At 36.8% G+C, this 26,872-nt stretch overlaps 1 protein-coding gene across 4 annotated transcripts in view; it reads right to left on the reverse strand.

The window, feature by feature from the left end:
- LOC108175368 (EGF-like and EMI domain-containing protein 1) overlaps positions 1–26,872 on the reverse strand; it is a 707,491-nt gene that overhangs the window by 13,679 nt on the left and 666,940 nt on the right. For all 4 annotated transcript variants that reach the window (XM_070072572.1, XM_070072574.1, XM_051818765.2 and 1 more), the window contains 6 exons: positions 24,845–24,973; positions 21,987–22,112; positions 10,727–10,855; positions 5,817–5,945; positions 2,882–3,010; positions 1,579–1,707 (listed from right to left, as the gene is read on the reverse strand). In XM_070072572.1, coding sequence (XP_069928673.1) covers positions 1,579–1,707; positions 2,882–3,010; positions 5,817–5,945; positions 10,727–10,855; positions 21,987–22,112; positions 24,845–24,973 — 771 coding nt within the window. The remainder of the gene's footprint in view (positions 1–1,578; positions 1,708–2,881; positions 3,011–5,816; positions 5,946–10,726; positions 10,856–21,986; positions 22,113–24,844; positions 24,974–26,872) is intronic.

The raw sequence follows: 26,872 nt of genomic DNA on the forward strand, positions 1-26,872 counted from the left end.
TTTTGTGTATTTCTGCTTCCTCATCTACAAAATGGCAATAGTGATGAGAGCAAGGGCACCTAGTCTAAATGAAAGTACCTGGTCTATAATGTGTACTTAATAGGCAAGGGTTTCTTCAATTCAAATAGGGTCACAAACACTATAAGCATCCTGCTTTCAGAGACCATTTATTTAGTGATTGTGCACTATGGGTATTTATTCTGACAGATTTAGTTCAGCTATGACTAGAGTCAGGTGTTTCTGTCCACCTTGACTCCATGAAGAATGCGAAGAGAAACACGATTCATTTAGCAAACATTGGATGATGAGTATTATGTGCTAGACTTTTCTTCCTAAGCTTTTTGTATAAAATGAAAATAACAATAGAACTAACTTTCAAGGATTAGAGATTTGAAAGACAGAGCTTTGTAAAAAACAGACAACAGCATTGGTAAGTTCCTGGGTTGGAAGATCTCAAAATACTCCATGTCAATAATCACAACTCCTTGATCAGATTCTAAGAGCCCATAAAGAAGGGAAGAAGAAGGGATTGGAAAGAACACAACATGCGTGACAAGCTCCTGGAATTTTTTTTTTATTGTGGGCCACATGCAGACATTCATATATACTATCAGTGACTGATATCATCATAAGTTGGGAACCAGACCACCTGAGTACAAATCTTGATTATGTCACTTTCTATCTTTCCATTACAGCTTCCTCACATGTCAAATAGGACTAAGAATAGGAACAACCTCATAAGGTTGTGGCAAGAATTTCAAGAACATAGGGAAAATATTTAGGATGGCATGTCTTTCAAAGTAAGTTGCTTTTTATTGCTATCACTCAGAAGCAAGCAGGGATGGAGGGTCTGGCATCCAGTGAACAGTAACCTCTTGTAGCCAAGAAGGTTCCTTTGGCTCTCTCAGAATTTCAGGAATTCCAATTTCTAGAATCTGTTCATTACTGCTGGAAATGATCTTAAAAATAGCCAGCTTCTGTCTTTCCATTTTGAATACAAGGAAAGTAAATTCTGAGATTAAATGCTCTGTTTTAGGTTATATCTGTGGTAGGGTCAGTCCTTCAACTCTACTGCAAGTTATATAGATTTTTTTCATCTAGATATAATGAATACTAAGTCTACCAACAGTGATCAATCAACATTGACTCCAATTGTTCTCTCTGCTCTTTAAGGCAGCTCCCGAAGAGTTTGAACTTTCTAGTGTCTTCCTGTGACTGGAAAGAAAACTAGAATATAAATCCCAAGAATAGCTGTGAACTTGGATCTCGAAAATACCACCTTGCCATACCTTCATTGTCTTATTTCTAGGGATTTCTGTGAATAACTTTGCAATGGGATGTTTAGATGCAACTCTTTGAAGTACTTGCAGTACTTGCCAACTGCCCTCTGCCAGCCATGGTGCTGGTTTTGGTGCCTCCAGTGGGAAACTACAAACCCTGATTCATCACAATAAGGGTGAAGTGTCAAATATGTTGATGCCATGTTCTTTAATAGAGCATCATTTATAGTATGAAAACATCTCCAGATGTTTGCATCATCCTGGGTCACAGGGGAGCTTGGGGTTCTTGGACTCCTACCAGCATCACATCTAGCTCCAGTTCTTCCAGGTGGGCAGAGGCATTTTCCTGTTATTGGGTGGCAAGAGGCCTCTCCTTCACAGTCACAATGTTGATGGCAGTTGGCTCCAAACTTTCCTGCAGAACACTCTATCAAGGAAAGAGAAAGGCTGAGAAATCTACTTGAGCTTTCACTAGTTCAGCTACATTGAGTTTAAAGACACAATTTTATCAAGATTGAGTTCAAAATAAAGCAGATTGATAAAATGAGATTGACCCATAAGAAAGAGAAGAAAGGGAAGAAATATCAGATATGAAGTCCATTTTATACCTGACTTGACACTCAGGTCTGACTTTCAATACCATTTGTATATTTCAGTATGAAAGTAAACTTTCTGAAGGCTAGAACTTAAAGAAGGAGACCATGTCTACTGTACAAGGGAATTACTTATACTATTTTCCCTTAAAATGTTGCTTATTGTGCATCTCTCAGAAGACAATAAGCTCTGTGCTTTTGAATATATTTCTAGAATTTAACACATAACAAACAAGTAATAATACATTTATTGAATCAGTAAGTAATAAATGAATAAAGGGTAGAAAAGAGATAAAATATGTGAAATATGTGATGTCTGAGAATATAGCATGAGATTAATACAGAGATCTTTTTTAGAGGCTCAAAGCAGCAACTTGATTCATTCTAAATTGCCACCACCACCCCATGATTATTGTCAGAGTTATTGTAGCCATTTGTGTAAGAATGTCATAATATAGGCAAAAATTGGGCCTTTGAGGTGTTTACTGAGAGCTATGTAGTTTATCACGGTTTCCAACAGGCCTGAACAGTGTGTTTTAGGGATTTGTAATATTTTATTTCAAATAGAGTAGTCCAAATTCTCATGTTTATATTGTTAGCACACTCATGACTATGATAAATGCCAAATTCAGACTTTAAGTATTTTCACAAATTATTTGTGTCTCTTTCTATACCACTGAGGCTGATATATAAGTTACATTCTTTTAAAATATATTTGCTCTCATTTCTAAGTAGGATCTTTGTCCATTGAAGACCAACAGCTTTAGTGGTATTTTTGAGACACTAGATTATTTCATTTAAAAGAGCATAAAATTTTTGGCCAATCAGCAACAACACCATAAGTATCCACCATATTGGCTGTCGAGTAAATTCCTGCCATTTTAGCGTGCAAGTCAAAAGTTTAGTTAATTGTTGCATATTTTCTATTTGGGTATATCCCCTGATAGGAAGACCTCATGGTCACACAGGATCTCCATATTCATGCACTTAACACTTCTGTGGCTGTACCTGCTTCACACTGACTGCCATGGAAACCTGCCAGGCAAATGCACTGTCCACTTGCTGCGTCACAGTTGGCTCCATTTTTACAGCTGCAGATGTGAGTACAATTCAAACCATAAAATCCAGGAGGACATACTAGAAAATGGAAATGTCAAGTGCTATTTTAACTTTAAGAATAAATGAAAAATAAATTAAAGGATATGCTTTAGGTAATTTGTTTCCCAAGATCAAAGAAGGAAAATACAGAAGATTTGTAAAACAAAAAAAAGTATATGGTGAAGCATATTGACAATAGTTTAATCATACAATGGTACTTCAAAAGGAATGGAAAAAAATAATTAGAAGATAAATTTATTATGGGGCAAAAGAACTCTGAGCTCCATGCAAAGTTTTTTCATAATATATATTTTCCAAACAAATTTTGAAGTCCCCTCATATGTAGATTTAAAAATTTTTTCACAGCAAAATTAATTTATCTTTTAGTTGCATCTGTCCAGAAATGTTTGAAGTACCTTTATATAAATGAATGAATATATAGGCAGTGTTCTTTGCAAACAGTCTAAAAAACTTGTAAGGAAATTTGAAATATCTTTAAACCTAAGAAAGTTTATTTGCTGTGCTGTGGTATAGTTGGCTGAAGACTTCACTAAAACTGCCTAATACTCTAAACACCCAAAAGAGCAATATATTTGACTTTTAAATCCAGGCTAAATTTAATGAAGATGATTTTGAAATTAAATTATTTGAATAAATAAGAGAGTATCTGTGACAGTTAATTTATAGAGTTCTTGATATTTAAGGTCCTGGGGATAGAAGCAAGAAAGATGGGAGGAAAGTAGGAAGCAAGAATGAGAATAGTAGAGAACATGAATGATATACATTAGATTAACCTCCTTTTATGAACAAGTTGAGTTTTAAAGTTACTGAACTTGAATTTTTGAAAAATGTTCTTAGGTATCCAATCAGAATCAAAAGAGAATTGTCTCTTACAAGTCCAAAGTAACCTGGTTTACCTACAGGGTTGGAGAAGATCAATATTTTTACAAATAACATCAGAAGAAGTAAGTAATTGGTTCACATTTGGAGATCATATAGTTAAAAAATAGATTCTTTGTTGGATAAAATTGTCAAAGATGCTCAAACATGAAGAAGTGTGTGAGTGCTAAGTTTGTGGACAAAACATTACTATTTTCTATCCTGAGTTTTCTCGAGGGCTGTGTTCACTATTCACACATGGGATAAAATGTTCTCACCTTCAGTTATCCATTCTCTGCCTTTCTCTTTACGATTTTGTGTTCTGTCTCTCTTTTCTCTCTCTATTTCCCTCTGCCTCCCTTTCCAGGCAGCTCAAGTTGGATTTGCCAAGGCTTGAATGGAAGACCCTTCTCCAGGATACATGAAATGAACAGTGTTACCATTAGGGAAAACTCACTTTCAGGGAGCAGAAAAAGGGTAAAACCAAAAGGAGATAGGGAATGCTTGTTTTATGTAATACATTCTTCCGTTTACTGATCTCATTATAATAACTCTTAAACATAATTAACTGGGAAATTCAGTACAGGATTCCTTCTGTTCATTCTTATACAGTTTTAATGAGGCCACATAACAAAATCAGATATCCTTTATCAACCTCAGTTTAATTACATATAAAACTGAAGTTATAAAGGTTGCCTGCTTGATCTTTCCATTTTGCTAACTTTTACTATCATTCCTCCAAGTACCTCGCTTTGGAATTGTAGAGCTATGTTTGATTCTTCCATCTTCCTTATCTCCATTTCTACCTTACTCACCAAATACCATTTTCTCACTTAGCATCTCATTCCAGTCTTGATTTTTGAAATCCTGAAGGATCACTATAGCTTCCTACCTGGACACTGCTGCTAGCTCCCTTTCCTAATAGTCAACATGCACTCAATTTACAGATTTATTTCACCAATGACACCTCTTGTTTACTCAAAACATTTGTCCATATCTTACTGCATGAAAGATAAAACTGATGGTTAAGTATTTTTTCTTCTCTTATAATTTTTTAATTCTAATTTTTGAAACAAAATAAAACAAGCAAAACACATCCATAAAATACTCATTTCCCCACTCCTGACCTAGAAGTCTCAAAGTGGTTGCAAGAATTCTAAAATTTCAAAGGTTAATAAGATCTGTTACCATAAAATATATTTGCTGGAGCCTAAAAACATATTGAAAGAAATGGAAACATAATAATATCACTTTAGAGACTATAAAAGACTCTTTACATTCTAAGTAAATAATATTCATCAAGTCCTTGCCATATGCCACAGAGCTAAATGCTTTACGTGTATCTTCTTCTTTAATCCCCATGATAACCTTTTAAGGTAAGTGAAGTGCTATTATTACTCATTCTACATATGGTGAAGCTACCAAAGCTAGGCCATATGTGATTAATTCTGGAGACTTAACTCCCTATCTTAATCTCCTGTGTTGTCCATCAGAGTTCTCTGATGCTAAAGATCAAGTATAATTTTCTTTTTTCCTAATTTTAGCCAAATATTGAAGCCAACTTGAAGGCAGATCTTTCAAGATCAAACTTGGATCAACATAAAAGAAACAGACAGCTTCCTAAAGGCATTCAGAGGAGGGAGAATTACTTTGGTTAGAAAGAATCACCATTGATTCCTTAGTATGTTTTCTCCAAGTGATTATAGAACCAAAGAACTTGTTTCTCAGACGGCAGGGCCAAAACAAACAAGCCCAACTAATTCATCACGGCAATAGTCAACATCTAGAATTTAAGTTAGACTTATAAAATCAGGTCTCATTGAAAGAATACTCACTAAAATAGTAAGATTACCTAAATTTGATAGATAATTTGCTAAAATGTGAATGCATTTATTTTCTTATTTAAAAAGCTGCTTTGAAAGCTTAGAATTTATAAGCACTGTAATATGCCGACTTCTCTGTTTACCATGTTCACAATCTCGTCCATAGTAACCTCTGGGGCAGTCACAGCTTCCAGAAAACCTGTTGCAAACTCCATTGTTCTGACATGCGCAACTGAAATGGCAACCTGGGCCATAATAACCAGGAGAACATTCTGAAAAAGAAAACCGCCCGAGCATTAGTTTTAATTGAAAGACAACTGAATTTTTAATGAGTTAAAGGAAGGAAATAATAGAATTACTGAAAAAATGAAAGCCGACATATCAACTAACCCAATCAAGATAAAATGAAGAAAGCACAAATGCACCGAATTTATCTTAATTGGGGTAGGAAATAACCATCAAAAGATATAAAAATTACAATACAAAAAATTTAGTAAAACTGAATGAAATAGAAAACGTTATAGAAAATGACTTACCAAAAGCATCCTTATAATGGGGTGGAAAACCTAGAGGTCAATTATAACAGAAAAACAATACAAAGAATAGTAAACTAGTTCCTGAAAGCAACAGTCCCAGATTTTACAGAGAAATGCTACAAACCTTTAGAAATAACGTGATCAAATCATCACCTTATGACTTACACTATTTCAGAGCATTGAATGGAAGGAAAATTTTAGATAGTGTACATTTTATTGAGTGAGTAAAACATAAATTCTAAGACATGACAAAAATTACATAAAAGAACTACAGCTCAATTTCACTTATGAATATCAATGCCAAAAATCACATAAAATATAAGTACACAGAATCCAACAGCACTTTATAAAGTAATACATCATGGCCAAGTAGTATTTATTTCTGGAATGTAAGGTTATTCAGTATTAGAAAATTCACTAATATAATACATCATACTTATCAGACTAAAGAGAAAAGTCATATTATTAATTGCATAGGCAAAGAAAAGACATTTGCAATAAATTCACTACAAATTTCAGTTAAAATATTGCATAAATTAGAAAATTAATAGCTGTCTTAATATGAAAGCTAATAGCATCTTAATAGTGAGCAACATGCTTGAATTAGTAAAAAGATATACTATGATAGCATATTTATGTTAATTCTCCCCAGTAGAAAGTAGACACAGAGGAAAATAAAACAATACCAATTCCTGATTGTTTTTGGCATCTAGATAATTGGATAATAGAGTTCATTTGGAAGGACAGATAAACAAGAATGGCAAAGAAACAGCTGAAAAAGGGAGAGCAATGAAGGACAGTTTTCCCTTTGGTCATATGTATATATATATCTCCAAGACTCCATAATAAAATATAGCTGCTTTTCTACATAAATAGACCAGTAGAATTGAGCAACCACAACTATACCTAATTTCAAGTAAATATCTCATGTTTGTTGACGGCTACATCTTAAATCAATGGAGAACAGACTTGGAAAAGCTGTGTTATGATAACTAGAAAACCATTAACAGGAAAATGGATCTATTCTTCATGCCATACACTAGGAATAATAGTTAAAATCACTCAGAGAATAAAATGTATAAAACTGGAATCATAGATGTATTAGGGGTGAATTCCTCTAAAACCCAAGAGAGGAAATATATTCCTAATTGTGACACAGCATTAGAAAAAAACAATAGAAAGGAAGAGATATGTGCATTACATACACAACAACAAAACCTTTGAAGTGTAGAGAGTACATAATCTAGACATGCTTCTAATTAAGCAAATCTCCTCAGTTTCACACCCTGGGTTGCCCCATTCCACATGGCATCTGAGATGCACCTATGACTTGCTTTAACCAATAGGATGTGGTGAAAACAATGATACGCCACTTCCAAGTCTTAGGATGACTTGACATCTTCTACTTTGGGAAGCCAACTGCCATGTAAGAAATGCATTTGTTTTGGTGGAGAAAAAGGTCCTTCTGAGAGGTTTCCAGGGATGAGCTGTCATATGGAAAAAGAAGCCCCACAGGGAACATCAACTGAAAAGTTCATTCTAACCGTCCAGAGATCTCTTAGCTCCTACTGCCATCTTGGAGAAAATTCACACAGTAGTAACTATTAACCCAGAATCAAGAGAGATAACGGTAAATATTTAAGTCATTAAGCTTTCTAGTTCTGAGGTAGTTTATTCCCAATTAACCACTTTTAGAATGGCTAAATTATGCCATATTCACATAGTAGAACATCATTCAGTTTTACAGAGAGGTGAAGTTCAGCTTTGTTTATTATTACAGAATAGTTCTTTTTAGGGTAATGAAACAATTCTGTATATTAATTTGTTGTTCATTACACAAATCAGTGCATGGGATAAAACTGTATAAAACTACACACACACAAATACATACACACGAAGACAAATGTATTTAAACAAAAAATAAATTAGATTTTAGTCTAGTTAACAGTAATGCACCAATATCAACTGATTGGTTTTGATGTTGTAGTACAGATATAAAATACATCATTTTGGGAGGATGCGGGCTGACAGGTATAAGGGACTCCTTAAACTATTTTTGCAACTTCTTGAGATTTTACAATTATTTTAAAATAAAAAGTGTTAAATACAGAAAGGGGAAAACTGAATATTGTAGTACTCTTACCTGAGAAAGGAACTGTGTATATTAAAAGTGGATTTTTAATAAGCTACAAAACTTCTTTTTAAGGCTGCTTATACTGGGGAGGGGAGACAGAATGAAAGTATGAGATAGAAACTAGATTTTTCTAAAGACACCGTTTTGTAGAACTTGGAAATATTTTACATAAGTATAAATCAAAATCGAAAATATGAAATGAACTTAACTCTGAGCTGGTGGCAAAACTATGTAGAGAAAAACTATTCCAAATAACTTTAAAACATACTAATTGGACCCCTGTGTCTAGTGGGAAATACATTATGAAACAAGAATTGTAAAATGCACTTTAAAATATTTAAAATATAAATAGTTTTCAGAATTTTATTTTTTTGAGGAGTATTACCATTCTTATCCCGAGACTGTTGACTGTTTTTATGTGATAAAGCAAGAGAGGAATTATATTGATGGTGTTCAGGATCAGGAATTTCAACATAAGAGGAAGAAAATACAGTTGTAAGAAAGAAGAAGCCATGTATAAATCAGTGTGGTTTTTAATTTGAATTGGAAGTAGCTACACAAATTTCTTTAATATAAAAGCATTCTGTAGCTTTGTCCAGAGGAAGCCTTAGGAAAAAATGACTATCCCAGTTGTAGTGAACATAACTGATTTTTTTGTCTCTAAATACAATTTCCAAATAAAAGAAACCAGAGTTTTTTTTGGAAAAAGAAGATTATTCTAGATTTGAAGGTGGGTAAGTACAATTGAGCACAGGATACCTGGCCTTGTCAGATAGCAAACAATCAATCATTATTGGAGATATATCGAAGAAACCAATTTTAACAGTTTCCTGCTCAACCACAGAAAAATATGCCAACCTTAAGAACAGTAACTGTAATTATTTAAATACCTAAATATGCTTAGAAATAAGACTGCTCAAAAATTGATCACTGTTGAAGTTGAGAGGTAAAGGATAGCTTTACCTCATAAACGGTTCATTATATCAATATACTGTTCTCTAAACTCTTGTACACACTCAACATGTTCCATAATAGAAACCTTAAATGATAAAATAGACTAGTAGAAATATCACACATGCTAAATGCCAGAGAATTATCCAATTTAGACTTTTAAAAACCAACCATATGAACATGACAGAACTGCCTATTTTTAAACTGTAACTATTACTTTGATTTAGTAACCTCACATCACAAACTTGATAAGAGCTATCTCCAGTGAATTAGGGAGGATATGCACCTTAAAAACCTGTCTTGAAAAATGGTCTGCCTCTTGGATTTAGAAGGGCTGCTGCACATTATTCAGGTCAGGACTCCCACTTTCAGGTGGGAAAACCAAATCTTGGAGAGGCTGGGCACTGCAGAGAGGCAGAGCTGAGGTGACCACGCATGTCTGTCCACACCCACTGCAAGGTGTTCTTCCACACCATGATCTTGAATTTCATGTCAGATAAATTAGTGTGACGGATGGTAGCTCATCACACCCATTGCACTGGTATTTCTGAGCTGTAGACCTAAAGACCCCTATCATCCATAGTTGAAACTAGGTGGAAGTTCACTGTGATTTTTTTTTTCTTTGTTGATCTCAGGTCCCCAGCACCAGGTTTTTAATCCACATTCTACTTCCCTGCCAGAGCTCTGGTTCTGCATTCTGCTAAAATACAGCTTTGTCTCCTGCAAAAATGGGCTCTAACTGGAGTGTATGTTCTTCAGTGCTGTGCACAGAATACCTGATGTTTTAGGAAGAAAACATTAAAACCATTATAAATATTTGTTGTCATCCATCTCTCAAATCAGTTTCAACTTTTACATGTGTTTTCTAATATTCACAAAGAGGAGGACAGGAATGCCATTTCTATAGAAAAATTCATATATGGAGGTACGTGGTTAAACATTTCCTCTTGCTGTGAAGTTGGGATCCTCCTGGGAGATCCTTTTCATTGCCTGCAGCTTGGCCCACACTTCCTGTGAATGGACTCCTCCCTGGGCGCCACACGTCCACTCCGCAGGCCTCAAGGCCTCAGTCGTGGCTGAGGTGCATCAGTCTCATGCCTAGAAAATCAAGGCTCAGCCGATTTTGTGTGCACAAAGGCTTTGGGCTTACAGACTGGAGGGAAAATGGGATTTAGGTCTCAGGCATTCCTTCACATTAATACCATTTCAATTGCCTAAGGTGTTTCAACATTCTCATGTGATATTCCAGTAACAAGGTAACAAATCCATCAATATTTATAGAACTATTTTTATTGAAATGCAATCCTAATTATAAACCACTTGCATGAACTATTGGAAAAAGCCTTTTCACATGCCTTTACTGTACTTTATCAACCAATGGTACTAAACTTCAGAGTTTTATTGAATGAAAGAAAGCAATAAATCAGCTTGCCTTTTTCACAATGAGTTCCTGTCCATCCAAGGCCACAGGTACAGCTTCCGTCCACAGGATCGCAAAGGCCACCATTTTCACAAGTACATTGTAGCTCACAATTTGGTCCATAGTTTGTCTGGGGACATCCTATAGTAAAATTTAGGAAACAAAAAGTCAAAGTAAAAGAAATGTCACATGAGTAAGCATTTTTGTCTACTTCAGATAGTAAAAGCGTATCTATGTAGGAAATGCTTAAAAATGTTCAAATTAAAAGAAGGAACTACTCAGATGTATCTGTGAGGTAGCAAATACATCACTGCCATTCAACCATTCATGCATTCATTCACTTCATAAATAATTATTGAGTTCATAGCATGTGCCCAGTGCACTGGAAACTGGAGATACCCTGGTGAATTACTCGCAGCCAATTTCATACAGGGATGGAAGTGTCTTATATATTTAGTCTCATAACTGATAAAGAAGAAAGATGGGCAATGTGCTAGTTAATAGATTTTGGCTGATATCTGAAAAACTCATCAGGGTACAGTGGTTGAAGATGCGAAAGAGAATGTACTGCCATGAGGAGTTAGACACAAGTTAGTGAAACTTACCAGACACAAGGGAAACAGCTTCTCCTGCAGCGTCAGGTAGAAAGTAATTTTATGATGGGGATTGTACCAATGGGAGAGTAAAGCCCCTCTGGAGGTGAGAGTAATGCTCATATTTGGTTGGTTTTGCCATGAAGAATATGGGCCTGAAGTTTTTCATGAAAACTCAAAATCCATATTTTATATGAAATTATCCAATCTTTGAAAGTTTGCAACTAATTAAAATTGTTTTACAGCACTGTGGAAGCCAACTCTATGCCAGCCAATTCAAACACATTTGTGGCTAGAATTGGCTAAGGGCCTGTTCTTTATGAACTCCCATGTATAGTATTTTTATATAATGGTATTTTCCACATGAATTATCTCATTTAATGCTCACAAATGCCCCTGAGATGTGAGTAACACTGTTATTTTAATATTCAGAAAACTGAAGCTCAGAGATTAGTCTAGCACAGACTTAACCAGTAAGAGGAAGAACAAAGATTCAAAACCTAGAACATGTGACCTCTAATCAGTCATTATTTCTATTCCAGCTAGCAGGGGAGATTCTAGAGAGATTTTTTTTCAACCCTCAACTAATAAGAAAAATTGATTTTTTAAAAACCATGGCCAATGGTGTTTGGTTAATTCAATCTGCAGGACACTTTTTTGCCTTCATTCAACTGATCAGCTATACTTAACTTCAGTGCCAATGCAAGAAGAGTTTTGATTTTGTTATTTAAATAAAATCTGTACTCATGCAACTAATGATTGAATCATCATCCATCATGTAACCCGCTACCTTCAATTACCTATCTTTAAGGTAATTATTTTTGCCTTTGAGGCACATTAAGCAAAATCAATCGCACTAAATCCTCTACTATGAAAATGCACGTACAACTCTTTCCCTTTCACTCCCCTTAAACCACCCCAGCCTCCTCAGCCAGCAGGCTCTTTCATCTTCCAGTCCCTAAGTGCAGAAACACAGTGATGAAACAGATGCATCTGTGAAAAGACAGGACTTCTTCACTCCAAGATGAGGCTTAAAATATAATTGGATGAAAAAGCATATCTAGAGAAGTGAAAGGGACTTAGAAAATTTCTTTCCACAGGTCTAAGTCTTGGAGCAATATTTACAAGCAATTGTGTAAGTAACTTCAGAGCTTTCAAAAAAAATCAACCTAAGTCGATCCTAATAATTTCAAATAGTATATTAAGTTACATTATGGAAAAAGTAGTCCTTCCTTTCACTCCACTCTTCCAGGATCACATCTTAAGAACACCAGTATTGCCAGCTTTTTGCTGTATCACAGGCCTTCACTTCTTTCAATGAGACTTACCCTAACCACTCTATTTAAAATTTTAGCTGGCCTAGAGCTCTGTAGACCCATATGTTGCTCTTTTTATCTCCTGACACAGACTTTATCCCCATTAATGTGCACATAATTCCATTATCAGTTCTATTTATTGTGTATTGTCCCTCTTCCCTGCTGAGAGCAAGTTGCACGAGGATTCAGACATTTGGTATGTTGTCCATATGTCTTACATACTTGAAACAGTTATTGGCATTTAATGAATACATTTTGAACTGAGCGGATAAATGAATGAATATATCCAGAAATAATCCACACATCTTATAATGCTTATGGTTTTGTACCTTCCTTACTCTTTGCCACGTTTTTATTTAAAGATTAGAATATAAGTAATATCAGGAATTTCCCTTTCAAGTATGAAATTTCCAAGATTACTACATACAAACTTAATTCTTTTTTAAAATCACACAGAAATTCATTCCATTTCAAATTATTTTGCCATTCTACTATTGATAGACAAGCAGATTGTTGTAACAAATATCCTGATATATTTATTCTTATGTGATTTTATACTTGCAGAGTATATTTCTAGGTTTTAACAATAAAGTAATATGTACACTTTAAACTGTTATAAATATTATCAAATTTTTCCACAAAAAGATTTCCCAATTTACTAAGAAAGATGATCAACATGTTTGTTTTTAAACCTTTAGCCAATGTGGTGCATTATAAAAATCTGTTAGGAGAAGATGGTATATGAGTGCAACTGAAAGTTGAATTTCTCACATTGTTAATGCTGCCATCATCTTTCTATGAGATCTTTTCTGTGCTGTATATATTTTTTATCAATATAGAAAAACTGTGTGTCCATAAAGAAAATCTGTGCTCTATTAAAGTCTTTTTTTTTTTTTTTTTTTTTTTTTTTGGACAGGCAGAGTGCACAGTCAAAGAGAGAAACAGAGAGAAAGGTCCTCCTTTTTCTGTTGGTTCACCCTCCAATGGCTGCTGCGGCCGGCGCACCGCGCTGATCCGAAGCTAGAAGCCAGGTGCTTCTCCTGATCTCCCATGGGGTGCAGGGCCCAAGCACTTGGGCCATCCTCCACTGCACTCCCGGGCCACAGCAGAGAGCTGGCCTGGAAGAGGAGCAACTGAGACAGAATCCGGCGCCCTGACCAGGCCTATTGAACCGTGGCGCCGGCCAAAGTCTTTTTTCTTAAAGTTTATCATTTAATTGTATTTTGTGAATTATGCCTGGAAGAAAATTTTGACTTCCTTTAAATAAGAAAGACCATCAACTTGTTTTCTTTTTCCTCTTATGAATTCTGCATTTTTTGTCAAGTTTTGTATAGCGCTGCACAAAATATTTATTTAATCCCCATGATAATTCTAGTACTCTCTTACTTTTTTGTCATTATCTTTAAGTACTGGATATACTTGAAAGTAATTTTGGGGCCCAGCATTGTAACACAATGGGTAAGCCTGCTGCATGCATCCATATGGGCACTGGTTTGAGTCTTGGCCGCTCCACTTCCAATCCAGCCTCCTGCTAATGGCCTTAGAAAGTAGTGGAAGATGTTCCAAGTACTTGGGCCCCTGCCACCCATGTGGGAGATCCAGATAAAGCTCCTGGCTCTTGGCTTGGCCTGGCATAGCCCTGACCATTACAGCCATTTGGGGAGTGAACCAGCAGGCAGAAAATTCTCTCTCTCTCTAACTCTTTAAAATAAGTAAAATCTTTAATTTTTTTTAAGGTAATCTGGGGCCGGTGCTGTGGAGTAGCAGGTAAAGCCGCCACCTGCAGTGCTGGTATCCCATATGGGAGCTGGTTCGAGTCCCAGCTGCTCCACTTCCTATCCAGCTCTCTGCCATGGCCTGGTACAGCCGTGGATGATGGCCCAAGTCCTTGGCCCCCTGCAGCTGCGTGGGAGACACAGACGCAGCTCCTGGTTCCTGGTTTTGGATCGTCTCAATTCTGGCCATTGAGGAGTGAACCAGTGGATGAAAGACCTTTCTCTCTCTGACTCTGCCTCTGCCTCTCTGTAAATCTGACTTTCAAATAAATAAATAAATCTTTTTTTTTAAAAAAAAAAGTAATTTTGGTGAACAAAATAATGTAGAAATCCAAATTCATTTTTGTCTTGGCCATCTATCTTAATGTGACTTCTTAAATAGGTCAGATCTTCTCTGTTTTGTAATTTAGTAATTCATCATTTCCACTTTGTCTATTTCATTGTTTATTTTTATCACTTCTTATTTACAAGCGTAAATATTTTGGAAATATTTCTTATAAATACTTAACTAGCTTTTCCCCTTTAGTTCTGGATGTCATTATTTTTCTATTTAAATTTCTGCAATACTGTTTTTCTTTTTTGAGCCATTAGTTATTTAAGAAGAAGATTTGGAAAATGATGTGGCTTGGTATTTTTGTTCCTGGCATAAGAGTTAGCTATGTTATTACTGTTTTATTGTTTTGTGATCAAAGAATGTCATAAATTATACTTTTTGGAATTTATTGACATTTTCTTTTTTCAATATTTGTGACGGTCTCATGAATACTTGAGAAAAGACATCTTTTCCAGGCCACAGAGTTTATATAGACCAATTACTCACAACTTATTATTCACATTCAGACTTCCATATGCTTTTTTTCTGGCATATGTGTATGAAGTCATTTGTTCATAGGACTTCACAGCCTAACAAAAATGAATTGAAATATTACTGATAAACTGTTGCTCCCTATATCTTCTTGCATAGTATATTGGTTTTGCTCTATGAGTTTCAATATTGTATTATTTATTTTATGCATATATACTGCACTTAAATATTCACTGTGAATTTTATTCTTAATTATTGTAGGTACCCTTCTTTGTCCCATTAGTGGCTTGTTGCCATTAAATTATGGTTTCATATTGATGTTATATATAATTGCTTTATTTCTGCTTACATGTGCTTGGTATATCTACACTCATTTATTTATCTTCACTTTACTTTGGAATCTTTTTTTCTGGTTTTTCTTTATTTATATTTTAACATACATAATTATACATATCTATGGTTTACAGTTTGATACTCTGATACATATACATCCTATATAAAGATATATAGTCATGTCATTGGAGTCTGTTTTAGATGTACCTTTAGCATGCAGTATATGATAAGGTTTTCCTCGTGATTAATTATGAGAGTTTGTTTCTTTGCACAGGTGACTGCATTTTATTTATACTCATTAGAATGACATTTATGTTGAATTTTTGCTATTGTCATCTTATTTTATGATTTGTAGTTTTAGTAATTTCTTTCATATTTGCTTTATACACTGCAGTCTGTGTTTCTTTTTTATTTCTTTTGAATGTTTATATATTTATTTATTTTCATATACTGGAAAGGCAGAGAAACAGAATGAAAGAGAGCGAGAATTCTTTCACCCACTGATTCACTTCCCAAATATCAGCTGCAGTCAGTGACTGGTCAAAACCAAGAGTCTGGAACTCCACACAGGTGGCAGGGATCCAAGCACTTCATCCATCATTTACTGCCTCCCAGAATGCATTAGCAGGAAGCTAGAGTAAAGTAGAGTGCCTAGAACCCAAACCAGCACTCTGATACGGGACCCAGTCCTCCCAAGCTGCAGCTTAACCTCCTGTGCCACACTCCACACGCCTTCGGACTTCATTTTCTTTCTTTATGTCTGTGGATAGATTCTCTGATAGTTTGAAAGTACACAGTCTGTCTTTTAATTGTCAATTGCTCCAGCATAATGTTTTGAAAAGATAATCTTTCCTGCATTAAATTGCTTTGTACCTTAGTCAGACAATTGTTCATATTCATATGGGTCTATTTCTGGATTTTTAAAAAAAATTATTTTATTTGTTTGAAAGGCAGAGTGACAGAGAGCAAGAGAGACACAAAGAGAAAGAGATCTTGCATCTGCTGATTTACTTTCCAAATGGCTGCAACAGCCAGGGCTGGACAAGGCTAAAGCCAGAAGCCTGGAACTCCATCTGGGTTTCCCACATGGATGGCAAGGGCCAAAGTACTTGGGCCATCTACTGCTTTCTCAGGTGCATTGGCAGGGAGCTGAATAGAAAACAGAGCAGCAGAGACTTGAGCCAGTGTTGCAAATGGTGACTTAACCCCCTTTGCCACAATGCCAGCCCCAAATTTCTGGCACTTCCTTTGTTCCACTGATCTATTTGCCTATCTCTTAACCAATACCACACTGTCTGGTTATATAATAAGTCTGGAAATTATGTAGCTTCTTTCCAATCTTTGTCATCCATTTTTTTCCTTACACTATTATGCTAACTTAAATGTCCAGTTCTATCTTAAATATGACATGGGACAGCAGACAACCTTGCCTTGTTCCCAGTAGTCGGGGGTAGGGGGGTCATTCAACTTTTCCTGACTTTTACAGATGCATTTTATCAAGTTGAGGAAAGTCCTCTGTAGTTCTAGTTTTCTTGGGGAGGCCTGTGTTTAATCATGAATGGGTGTTGAATTTTGTCAAGTGCTCTTCCTGCATGAGTTGGTATGGCATGAGTTGGTATGCAAATAGTAAATCTCTTTTTCAGTCCATTAATATTATTGATAGAAGTGAATGGTTTGGAAATATTCAACTTATTTGCAGTCCTAAAATAAACTACACTTGACCATGGTGTATAATTCTTTATATTCCTGAATTTCATTTTCTAATATTTCACTAGACTTGAAACTATGTTCATGAAGAAAACAAGGGTACTTCAGAATATTTGTGGAAAAATGAAGTGAAAGATGCTTATTTTAGTGCAAAATTTTTGAAATCCATGTATATAAGTTGACCATCAAAAACTTCATGGAAAATATGGGGTAGATGTTTGTCACGGCAGTTAAGATGCCATATGGGATGCCCACATCCCTTAGCAGAGTGCCTGGTTTGCTGCTGCTGCTGCTTCCTCTTCTTCTTCTTTAAGATTTTGTTTTATTTATTTGAGAGATAGAATTACAGACAGAGACAGGGAGAGAAAGGTCTTCCATCCACTGGTTCACTGCCCACATGGCTGCAGTGGCTGGAGCTGGGCTGATCTGAAGCCAGGAGCCAGGAGTTTCTGCCAGGTCTCCCACCATCTGTGGGACTAGAACTGGGGCTGCCTGGCACTGCAGGCAGAGGCTTAGTCCACTATGGCACAGCCTCCCCCAGGTTTGCTTCTGATTCCAGCTTCACCTGGGAGGCAGCTGGTGAAGACTCAAGTAGTTGAGTCCCTGCCATCTATGAGGGAGATCTCGATCCAGGATCCTAAGTTTGGACTGGCCCACCTCCAGCTGTTGAAGGCATTTGGAGAGTTAATGTGCAGATGGAAGATCTCTCTTTATCTTTCAAATAAAATGGAGATAAATAAAATAAAAAATTAAATATTAGACGTATGCGACAGAAAGAAAACCCAGGACCATACCAGCAATATTGTTCCCTAGGTTCCTGATGTCTCTAGCCAGTGCTCCTTCTTTTCTCCACATTTCTGATATTTGTATGTTTTCTACATATTGTCCAGAATTTTCAATTGCATTTAGAGGAAGAATGGAGATTAGTGTGTGTATTTTATCATTCTCTAAGTGACAGTCATGTCTGGATAATTTTATAAAATTAATGGAATCACTTATAGATAGAGCAAATACAGTATATTAATTTCTTATTTAGTATATATGGACTTTCTGATATTAATTTGATGAACTTAATATGATTCTTTCTTATTCTAATTCTTCTTAATTATTTACTCCACCTGATTTTTTGTTGGCTATAACTTTAGCCTTCAATTTTCAATTATAACATTACAAATTCCATTATTTTCCTCTAAACCCTAAAATATATTTTTTGAATTATCCTATTTAAACAACAATATTTTTAAAAGATTTAGTTATTTATTTGAAAGGCAAAATCACAGAGAGAGAGGGAGCAACAGAGAGACAGGCAGAGACAGACAGAGATCTTCCATTCACTGGTTCACTACCCAAATGGCCACAACAGCCAGGGCTAGGCCAGGCCAAATTCAGGAACCAGGAGCTTCCTCTGGATCTCCCATGTGCAGGGGTCCAAGAACTTCAGCCATCTTCCACTGCTTTCCCAGGTGCATTAACAGGGAGTTAGATTAGAAGCAGAGCAGCTGGGACTCTAACTGGTGCCATTATGGGATGCCAGCATTGCAGGTGGCAGCTTAACCCATTGCACCATAGTGCTGGCCCTAAACAATGTTTTGACACAGATCTGTCCCACCCATCCCAGAACCTTTAATGAAGAAATAAATTCAGTAAACATACTCTTCATTTCTCTGTTCTTCCAGTTTAGCTTAATAACTTTATGATAAAAATCTCTATATTATTATAATTTAGAGCATTTATTGCCTGTCATGGATCCATAATTTCCACAGCTGCTTTAAACTTAGCCCTAATTAAAATAGATTTAATGTTTACCAATAGTCTTTGTACCAGAGATTTTCCATTTATTGTTTTGATCGTTCAAATTTCTCTTCCAATAACTTCTTCTAAATATTTTAAGGCTACTATATTCTCAGAAACTTTTATTTTCAAAATTAGTTAAATATTTGTCATCACACTATGTTTGAACAAAAGCTGAATTGTATATAAAATATTTCCTTTTTCCCCCAAGAACTTAATATATGTTGATTAATCACTTGCTAGTATTTTTTTTTTTTTTTTTTGACAGGCAGAGTGGACAGTGAGAGGGAGAGACAGAAAGGTCTTTCTTTTTGCCGTTGGTTCACCCTCCAATGGCCGCCACGGCCAGCGCATCGCGTTGATCCAAAGCCAGGAGCCAGGTGCTTTTCCTGGTCTCCCATGAGGGTGCAGGGCCCAAGGACTGCACTCCCGGGCCATAGCAGAGAGCTGGCCTGGAAGAGGGGCAACCGGGACAGAATCCTGCGCCCCGACCGGGACTAGAACCTGGTGTGCCGGCGCCGCAAGGCAGAGGATTAGCCTAGTGAGCTGCGGCGCCGGCCTAGCTTGCTAGTAATTAATGTTGCTGTGAAGCAACAACTGTGAAGCCCAACTGATTTTTCTCCCTTTTAAATGATCTCACAAATTTTTGCTTTAAAAATACATTTATTAATTTGTATTATTTAAAGGGCAGATAGTCAAAAAGAAGAAACTAGGCAGAGAGATCTTCTATCCACTGGTTCATTCCCCAGATGCCTGCAAAGGCTGAATTTGGACTCGGAAAAGTCAGGAGTCGGGAACTCAATCCAGGTCTCCCAGGTGGGTGGCAGAGACCCAAGTATTTGAGCCATAACCTGCTACCTTGAAGGATGTGCTTTAGCGGGAAGCTGGATAGGAAGCAGAGGCAGGACCTGAACCCAGGCACTCTGATACAGGATGCAGGTGTCCCAAGTGACGTCTTAACCACTGTGCCAAACGCCTTCCCTTCATATTTTCCCTTATAATAAATCTTAATTATTTTTTCCCAGAATAGAGGATATGCATTCTGCCTGGAGCATAATATCTTTTACTTCAGCAGGAAAAAATGCTGAATTTTATATCTGAACACTTTTTCTGCTTATACACTTCTCTTTTTGTTCATTTCATTCCATTAATTTCGCTCTCCTCATTTTCAGCATATTCTCCATGTTTCCTGGCTGTGTCATCAACAGATCCCATTCTCCTATTTTCTGCTTCCAACATGGCCTTCATTTATATGATGTGAGGTGTAATTTTCATTTTCACTTTTCTGAACTCGGCCAGCTTACTTTTTCATTTCCTTTTGTTGTCTTTTCATTTATTCTGTGAACCCTGTATCTCTACAATGCACTCACATTTTATAGAGAACACTTTTTCATGATGTCCTTTGAATTACTGGAAGAAATCCTGGTTAATATCTTCATGTGCTCCACAGCAAAACGTTTGAGCTCTAGGTTCATCTGCTTTTTTCCCCCTATTCCCTTCTAGAATAATTTGTACTAAAAAAGAAAACAAGCTTGGAATGATTTCAATTTTTGTTTTCAAATTGATGGGACCACTTAATGCACCAGCTTAATCTTTATTTGTACTATTTTTTGTGTGTGCACTGGATATTTCTGGAATGATACTTTGAATTTGGGGCTAGAAAATTATCTCAACTATTTTGGAGCCTTCCTGGCTCACAGTTAAACTCCATACGACACCAGTTGTAGGATGTGTGTGCATGTGTATATATGAATGCGTGTATGCTTGTGCATGTGTATGTGTACATGTATGTTAGTGCATGTGTGTGTGGTGTGTGTGCATTTAGCCTTCCTTTAGCTCCAAGGTTGCTCGCCACTAAAGATTCCCATCTGTGCTAGAACAGGTTTGAAAACATGATATATCTGTGCATTTCTGATTTTCTCCATCTTTCCCCCTCCATCTTATGATATCTGGGAGAATTCAAGAAAGCTCCTATAGTCTATTCGCTCACCAACTCCTTGTTTTTCAACTTAGGGTCATTAGTTTTGCCCTTCTGTATGTGCCAGAAGTGGCTGCACGGCTGGCCATACACACAATCCATAGGCACCCAGCATCCTCCCCACAGGCCCCTCCACTGGACTCGAGAGCTCTTTTACTATTATAATCATCACTATGATAACAGTCAAGATTATGAGGTGGGACAAGAAAGTTTTGAAGTTTCCAACAAAGGCTGTGCTTTCCTTTCCATATCTCCTTTTTTCTTATAGCTTTCAGTGGGCTTCTCAAAGAGGATTGCAAATCTTAGTTTTATTATTAGATATTTTCAACACTTAATTTTTGGCAATTTAAAAAATTTAGCCAAAGCTATTTAAAATTTTCCTGCTGGTTAAGAGTTTGGGTGACATCGTCTTTATTTCCTTTCCCTCCCCTCTGCTCTTCTCCCCTCCCCTTCCTCTACCCTCCCCTCCTTTACCCTCCCTCCCCCCCCTTGTTTGTTTCCCAGTAGGTTATTTCCTAAATACTGCTATGGGAGTATCATTGTGATACATGGGGTTAAACTGCTATTGGTGAATCCAGCATCCCATATCAGAGCACTGGTTTGAGTCCTGGCTGCTCTGCTTCTAATCAGCATTCCTTCTAATGTGCCTGGTAAAGCAGCAAAAGACGGCTCAAGTACCTGCGTCCCTGCTGTCCATGTGGGAGACCTGAATGGAGTTCCTGGCTCCTGGTTTCCGCTTGGCCCAGCCCTGGCTATTTGGGGGAGTGATCTCTCTATCCCTCCCCTCCCCCACTTCTGTTACTCTCCATTTCAAATAAACAAATATTCAAAGCAAAACAAATAAATAAACATTTAAAGAAAAAAGTTTGGTAAACAATGCTCCTATAATTATATTCCCTTGAACCAAATCTGCTTCCATAGTTTGGATTAATTAGTGCTTGGATAAGCACAGTGACCCCTGTGGCCATGGTTACCTTGCTGACACTTGGGTCCCATTCGGCCAGGTGGACACTGACACTCTCCAGTCACTGGGTCACACTGTCCTGAGCCACAGAAACGCCACTGGGCACAATCTTTCCCATAGTGATCAGCAGGACAAGCTGCAAGAGAGAGCAAAACAAAGCCAAGCCAAGCCAAACCAGGTTATTCTTATTAAACATTTTACTGGATAAGATTTTTGAAAACTTATAGGCACCTGGACCTTTCTTTTAATTAAATAGATTTCACTGACTTGTATTCAGTTTGGCTTTCCACCAAAAAGTTTATTTTGAAAAAACAAAAGGAACTGTTCAAATTGTTGCTTACATAGAACGATTTTAGTCGGCGGGGTGAATTTCCAACAAATGTCTAGCATCAAAAACTAACATGTAGTATAAATGTCTCTTAGAAATTAGGAACCCTAACACCTTCCCAATTTGCATAAATCTTTCTTTGCTAGGTGGGCCTATTTTACCAAAACCTTGCATGTTGTGTATATGTGTGTGGGTGTACACATATATCTCTGTGTATTACATAATTACATAATATGCAGATACTTTAAACAGTTCATGCAAAGTGGAATTAAAAGATAAGTTCATTTTGGTGCAAATTATTTTTAAAATCTATGCATAATCTTTACATAATACACATTTTCCATGAACTCTTTGAAGATGACTCAAATATACCTATGTAATCATGATCAAATTATATATATTTATAATGATTTTGTGTGTTTCTACTTAAAGTCCATTCTTGAATCTTAGCTTATACTCCTAAACATTTACATTAACATCCAATATGCTCATCTCTTCAAATATTGTAAATGTATTTATTAATTTGCCTATGTATTGATGCTACTTCATTCCAAAATTTGAGATGCTAACTAGTACAGATAACATAAAAAGATAAAATAAATTTCTTTGAGAATCAATATGGTAAGAACACATACATAAACAATTAGCATAATTCCTTGACCTTGTAAGAGGTCGGCTGAAAATTTGGCTCTAACTACCTCTCTTGTCAAAGTAAATAAAAAGAAAGCTCAGGTATAAGATCATAGCTTTCTTAAGAGGAAAATACTCCCAATCTGCAGGGAAACCACAGATTTTGGAAATGCTTTGGCCAGAGGAAATTTCTCCCATTGATTCTCTTTGAAGAACAAACACAAAGGAGCCAGCCAGAACCCTCCTTAGGAAATGTTTATGGGTTGGCTTTAACTCAAAGATAACTTGGCAGTTGAGGCCTCAGAGGCAGGATCCACTAGTTGTCAGTTGTCTGCTACCTGGAATCTGGACTTTGTCTTACCCTCAGTACAGCAGGCGAACAAGGCAGGAAAATTAAACAGAAAAAAAAAAAATCACTCTCATATGAATAACAGAGAGCAACTACTTTCCTAGGGAAGAAGCATTTTGGGTGTTTTTAGCGCACAACTTAGTACCGTGCCTAATCACAAACTTAACTAGCATTCTTCTAAATGAAAGGATCTCAGCTGAAGAGATTTCACCATCTGGTCACAGTGCTGAGCTAAGTGTGCACGAATAAGAGTTAAGACAGTACTTCCATCTTTAAGATCTACTGCTGGATCTTTTACTCTTCTAAGAGGTCTAAGATAACAGAAAAGAGCACCAAAGTATAAATGTGCATCTCAATGAATGATCACAAAGTGAACATCCTCATCAATTGGTCCGAGGCTTAAACACAATATTACCAGGACCACCTCTCCTACCGTGTGCTCTCCTAATCACTCCTTCTCCAGCTTCCCTAAAGATCATCAGAATCCTGATTGCAAACATGAGGATTTGTTCTGACTACCTAACCGTCACAGACAGGCCAGAGGAATCAGAGGGTATGAGTGTGTCTAGAGTGATTTGGATTAAACACAAACTCTCCAAATGTTTAGAAAATGGCAGATCTGACAAAATAATGTATTCACTAAGGTATATCCCTAAGTTATCAGAGCCTGGGTATTTTTACATGTTCTTCAATATATATCTGGTCCCTTGAACTTTATGTCAATAATTGTTTTTGTGATAAGGAGTTAAGGTTTTTGGGTTTTAGGACACTGTTTACTTTTTGGTGACTAGGGAAAATGCTTACTTTTGAGCTGGAAGATTGCTGAAGGTAAATACAATCATGGAACTTTAGCCAATGGGCTTGATATTGTGAACACAGGAATCCAAGGCCTGCTCTGATCTTCTCAAACAGATGTTCTAATTGTGACTTTTTTTTTTTTTTGACAGGCAGAGTGGACAGTGAGAGAGAGAGACAGAGAGAAAGGTCTTCCTTTGCCGTTGGTTCACTCTCCAATGGCCGCCACGGCCAGCGTGTTGCAGCCGGCGCACCGCGCTGATCCGATGGCAGGAGCCAGGAGCCAGGTGCTTCTCCTGGTCTCCCATGGGGTGCAGGGCCCAAGCACTTGGGCCATCCTCCACTGCACTCCCGGGTCACAGCAGAGAGCTGGCCTGGAAGAGGGGCAACCGGGACAGAATCCGGCGCCCCGACCGGGACTAGAACCCGGTGTGCCGGCGCCGCAAGGCGGAGGATTAGCCTAGTGAGCCGCGGCACCGGCCCTAATTGTGACTTAAGTTCAACACTGTTGGGCAATGGGGTTATGACTAAATGGATCTCTTTGTCTCCTTTCACTGACTCCAGTTCTCAATAAAAATTTGATGTAAGTAGTCCTCAATCTAGAGTTGAGGTTGGTTTGTGTTTGCTGTTATTAATTAAAATCATTGTAACTACATTTACTTTTCTAAGTGCGATTCTTAAAAACTCAGCTTTAGCACCTTTACTACCAGTAGTGGACCTTGGGATGATGAGCATATTCACTCCCTCATAGGTAGGAGGAACGTACGTTCACTGCAGTCAGCCCCAATGAAGCCAGGAGGGCAGTCACAGGTGCCAAGCGTGGTGTCACAGGTGCCGCCGTTCAGGCACTTGCATGTCTTTTGGCAGTATGGACCGTAAGTGCCTTTTCTGCATCCTGTGAAAGGAGAGCAAAGACACATGTAGTGCTGTCACTTGAGGCAATCGGTGTTTAAATTCATGCCCACAGACATGTGGTCAAGTCAACATTCCATCGGCTGCTCTTTGGAACTTTCCATCACCTTCAAGCTATTGCTTCAAGATATGGACATACCTGTGGATATGAGATGATACAGTCAGATGGATATTAGGGTCTGGTGCTGCTCAATAAGAAGGGATAAAACTTAAATTTGAGCTTCTTTGGAAGTCCACATACTTGTAAAGAATACAGAATAGGTGACAATTTGCCAACAAACAAGAAGATTTCATTATAGCATAGATAAATTCATCATCTTATTTAATGTTTAAGTGCCACAGACTGTCTTGTCTGGAATAATATGGGTGTAATGCAGACAAGAATTCAAAAAAGAGACCAAGAATAAAGCACCTCTTTTCATTTTCTGTTAGTTTTTTTTTCTTTCATATCCACGGAAGTGTGGCCTAACATAATAATATTTAAGTAAGAGATAAATACATTGCCGAAGAATGAATTTTACCCATATTCAAACGTTTATAATGCCCATATACAATAATATCCTGCTCCCAAACAGATTGTTCTCACCTGGAGTCTTGGATTTTGCTTATAGACTTGAAGGCTGGCTGTCCCGTTCCTCCCTGCTTACAGTTTAGAATGAGATTCTCCATGACGGAGATGGAGAGCAAACACTTCATCCGTACCACAGGCTATTTTTCTGATAGCTGTTCTGAGCCACTTTTCAGTGCATAGAATTATTTACAAAAACCCAATAGAATGTACCTAAAACCAAAATTAGTGATCTTAAAAATATTCATTTATTTCTCTTCTCTCATTTGCCAAGACATAAAATTCTTCCTTATGTCCATCTGGGTCAGTTTTTTAGAATGTACAATTTTATAGCTTTTATCAAGTTAGTAATATAGTAAAATAGATGTGTGGTATTGAAAAAGAATGTTTGGTTTCTTGATATTAAAGAAAAACACAGAAGACAAGATGAAGCTATGGAGACCGATACATTGAGGTCTGCTGTGTATGGTTAGTATGTTGTTTTTAAAAAGAAGTTAAATTAATAAGGGTTGATTGGCATAGAAAACTCTGGAGTCACATTACTGTGAAGTGGAAAATAACATGGATTTCTGTTCAGGGAAGGAAAGGAGAAACACTTTATAAAGTGAAACATTTTTATTGAGGAAAATGTTAAACTGTTGATATAATTATGAATATCAAAGCATCATCAACTCAGCTGAAAGGAAAAGAGAGCTTATGCAAAATTATTTGATGTATTTAAATAACTGATATATCCCATGAAGGTCTAGATTTTGAGATAATTGCCATGTGAGTTAAAGTTACTTGGGACACATAGTTCCTCCGTGACATATACCCATTTTGCAAACTACTTTAGTTATGATTTCGTAAAAGAAACACCCTTTTCTGTTTTTTCTTCACACATAGGAAAAAAGTTCACTCATTTTTAGCCTTTAACTTCATTATCCTTTTGAACTTGGACCCTGAATTTGATGAAATTAGCCTATTAATGAGTATGCCAATATATGTTCTAGCCTCTTAATTCAACTCACCAAATTTGCATCAAGAGTACAGTATGTGTTTACAGAAATGTCCATAACTTTTTGATTCCAAGAGCAAATTATTGTATTGATAATTCCAATTTCCCATTTAATTCTGTACTATGAGAACATTTGTCTTCTAGAGTCAACCACAAAGCCTTTGCTCAAATGTTCACTAAATTTAACAAGGAAACACACCCAGGGCATAATGATTTCATTTGACTCGTGTAAGAAAAATTAAGTTTCCCCTCCCTCATTTCCTAAAGCTCCATTTTGGTCATTACATGGCCTTTGCCTGTTCCCTTACAATTCCTTC

This window comes from Oryctolagus cuniculus, chromosome 4 (genome assembly GCF_964237555.1).
Source record: "Oryctolagus cuniculus chromosome 4, mOryCun1.1, whole genome shotgun sequence".
NCBI classification, from domain to species: Eukaryota; Metazoa; Chordata; class Mammalia; order Lagomorpha; family Leporidae; genus Oryctolagus; species Oryctolagus cuniculus.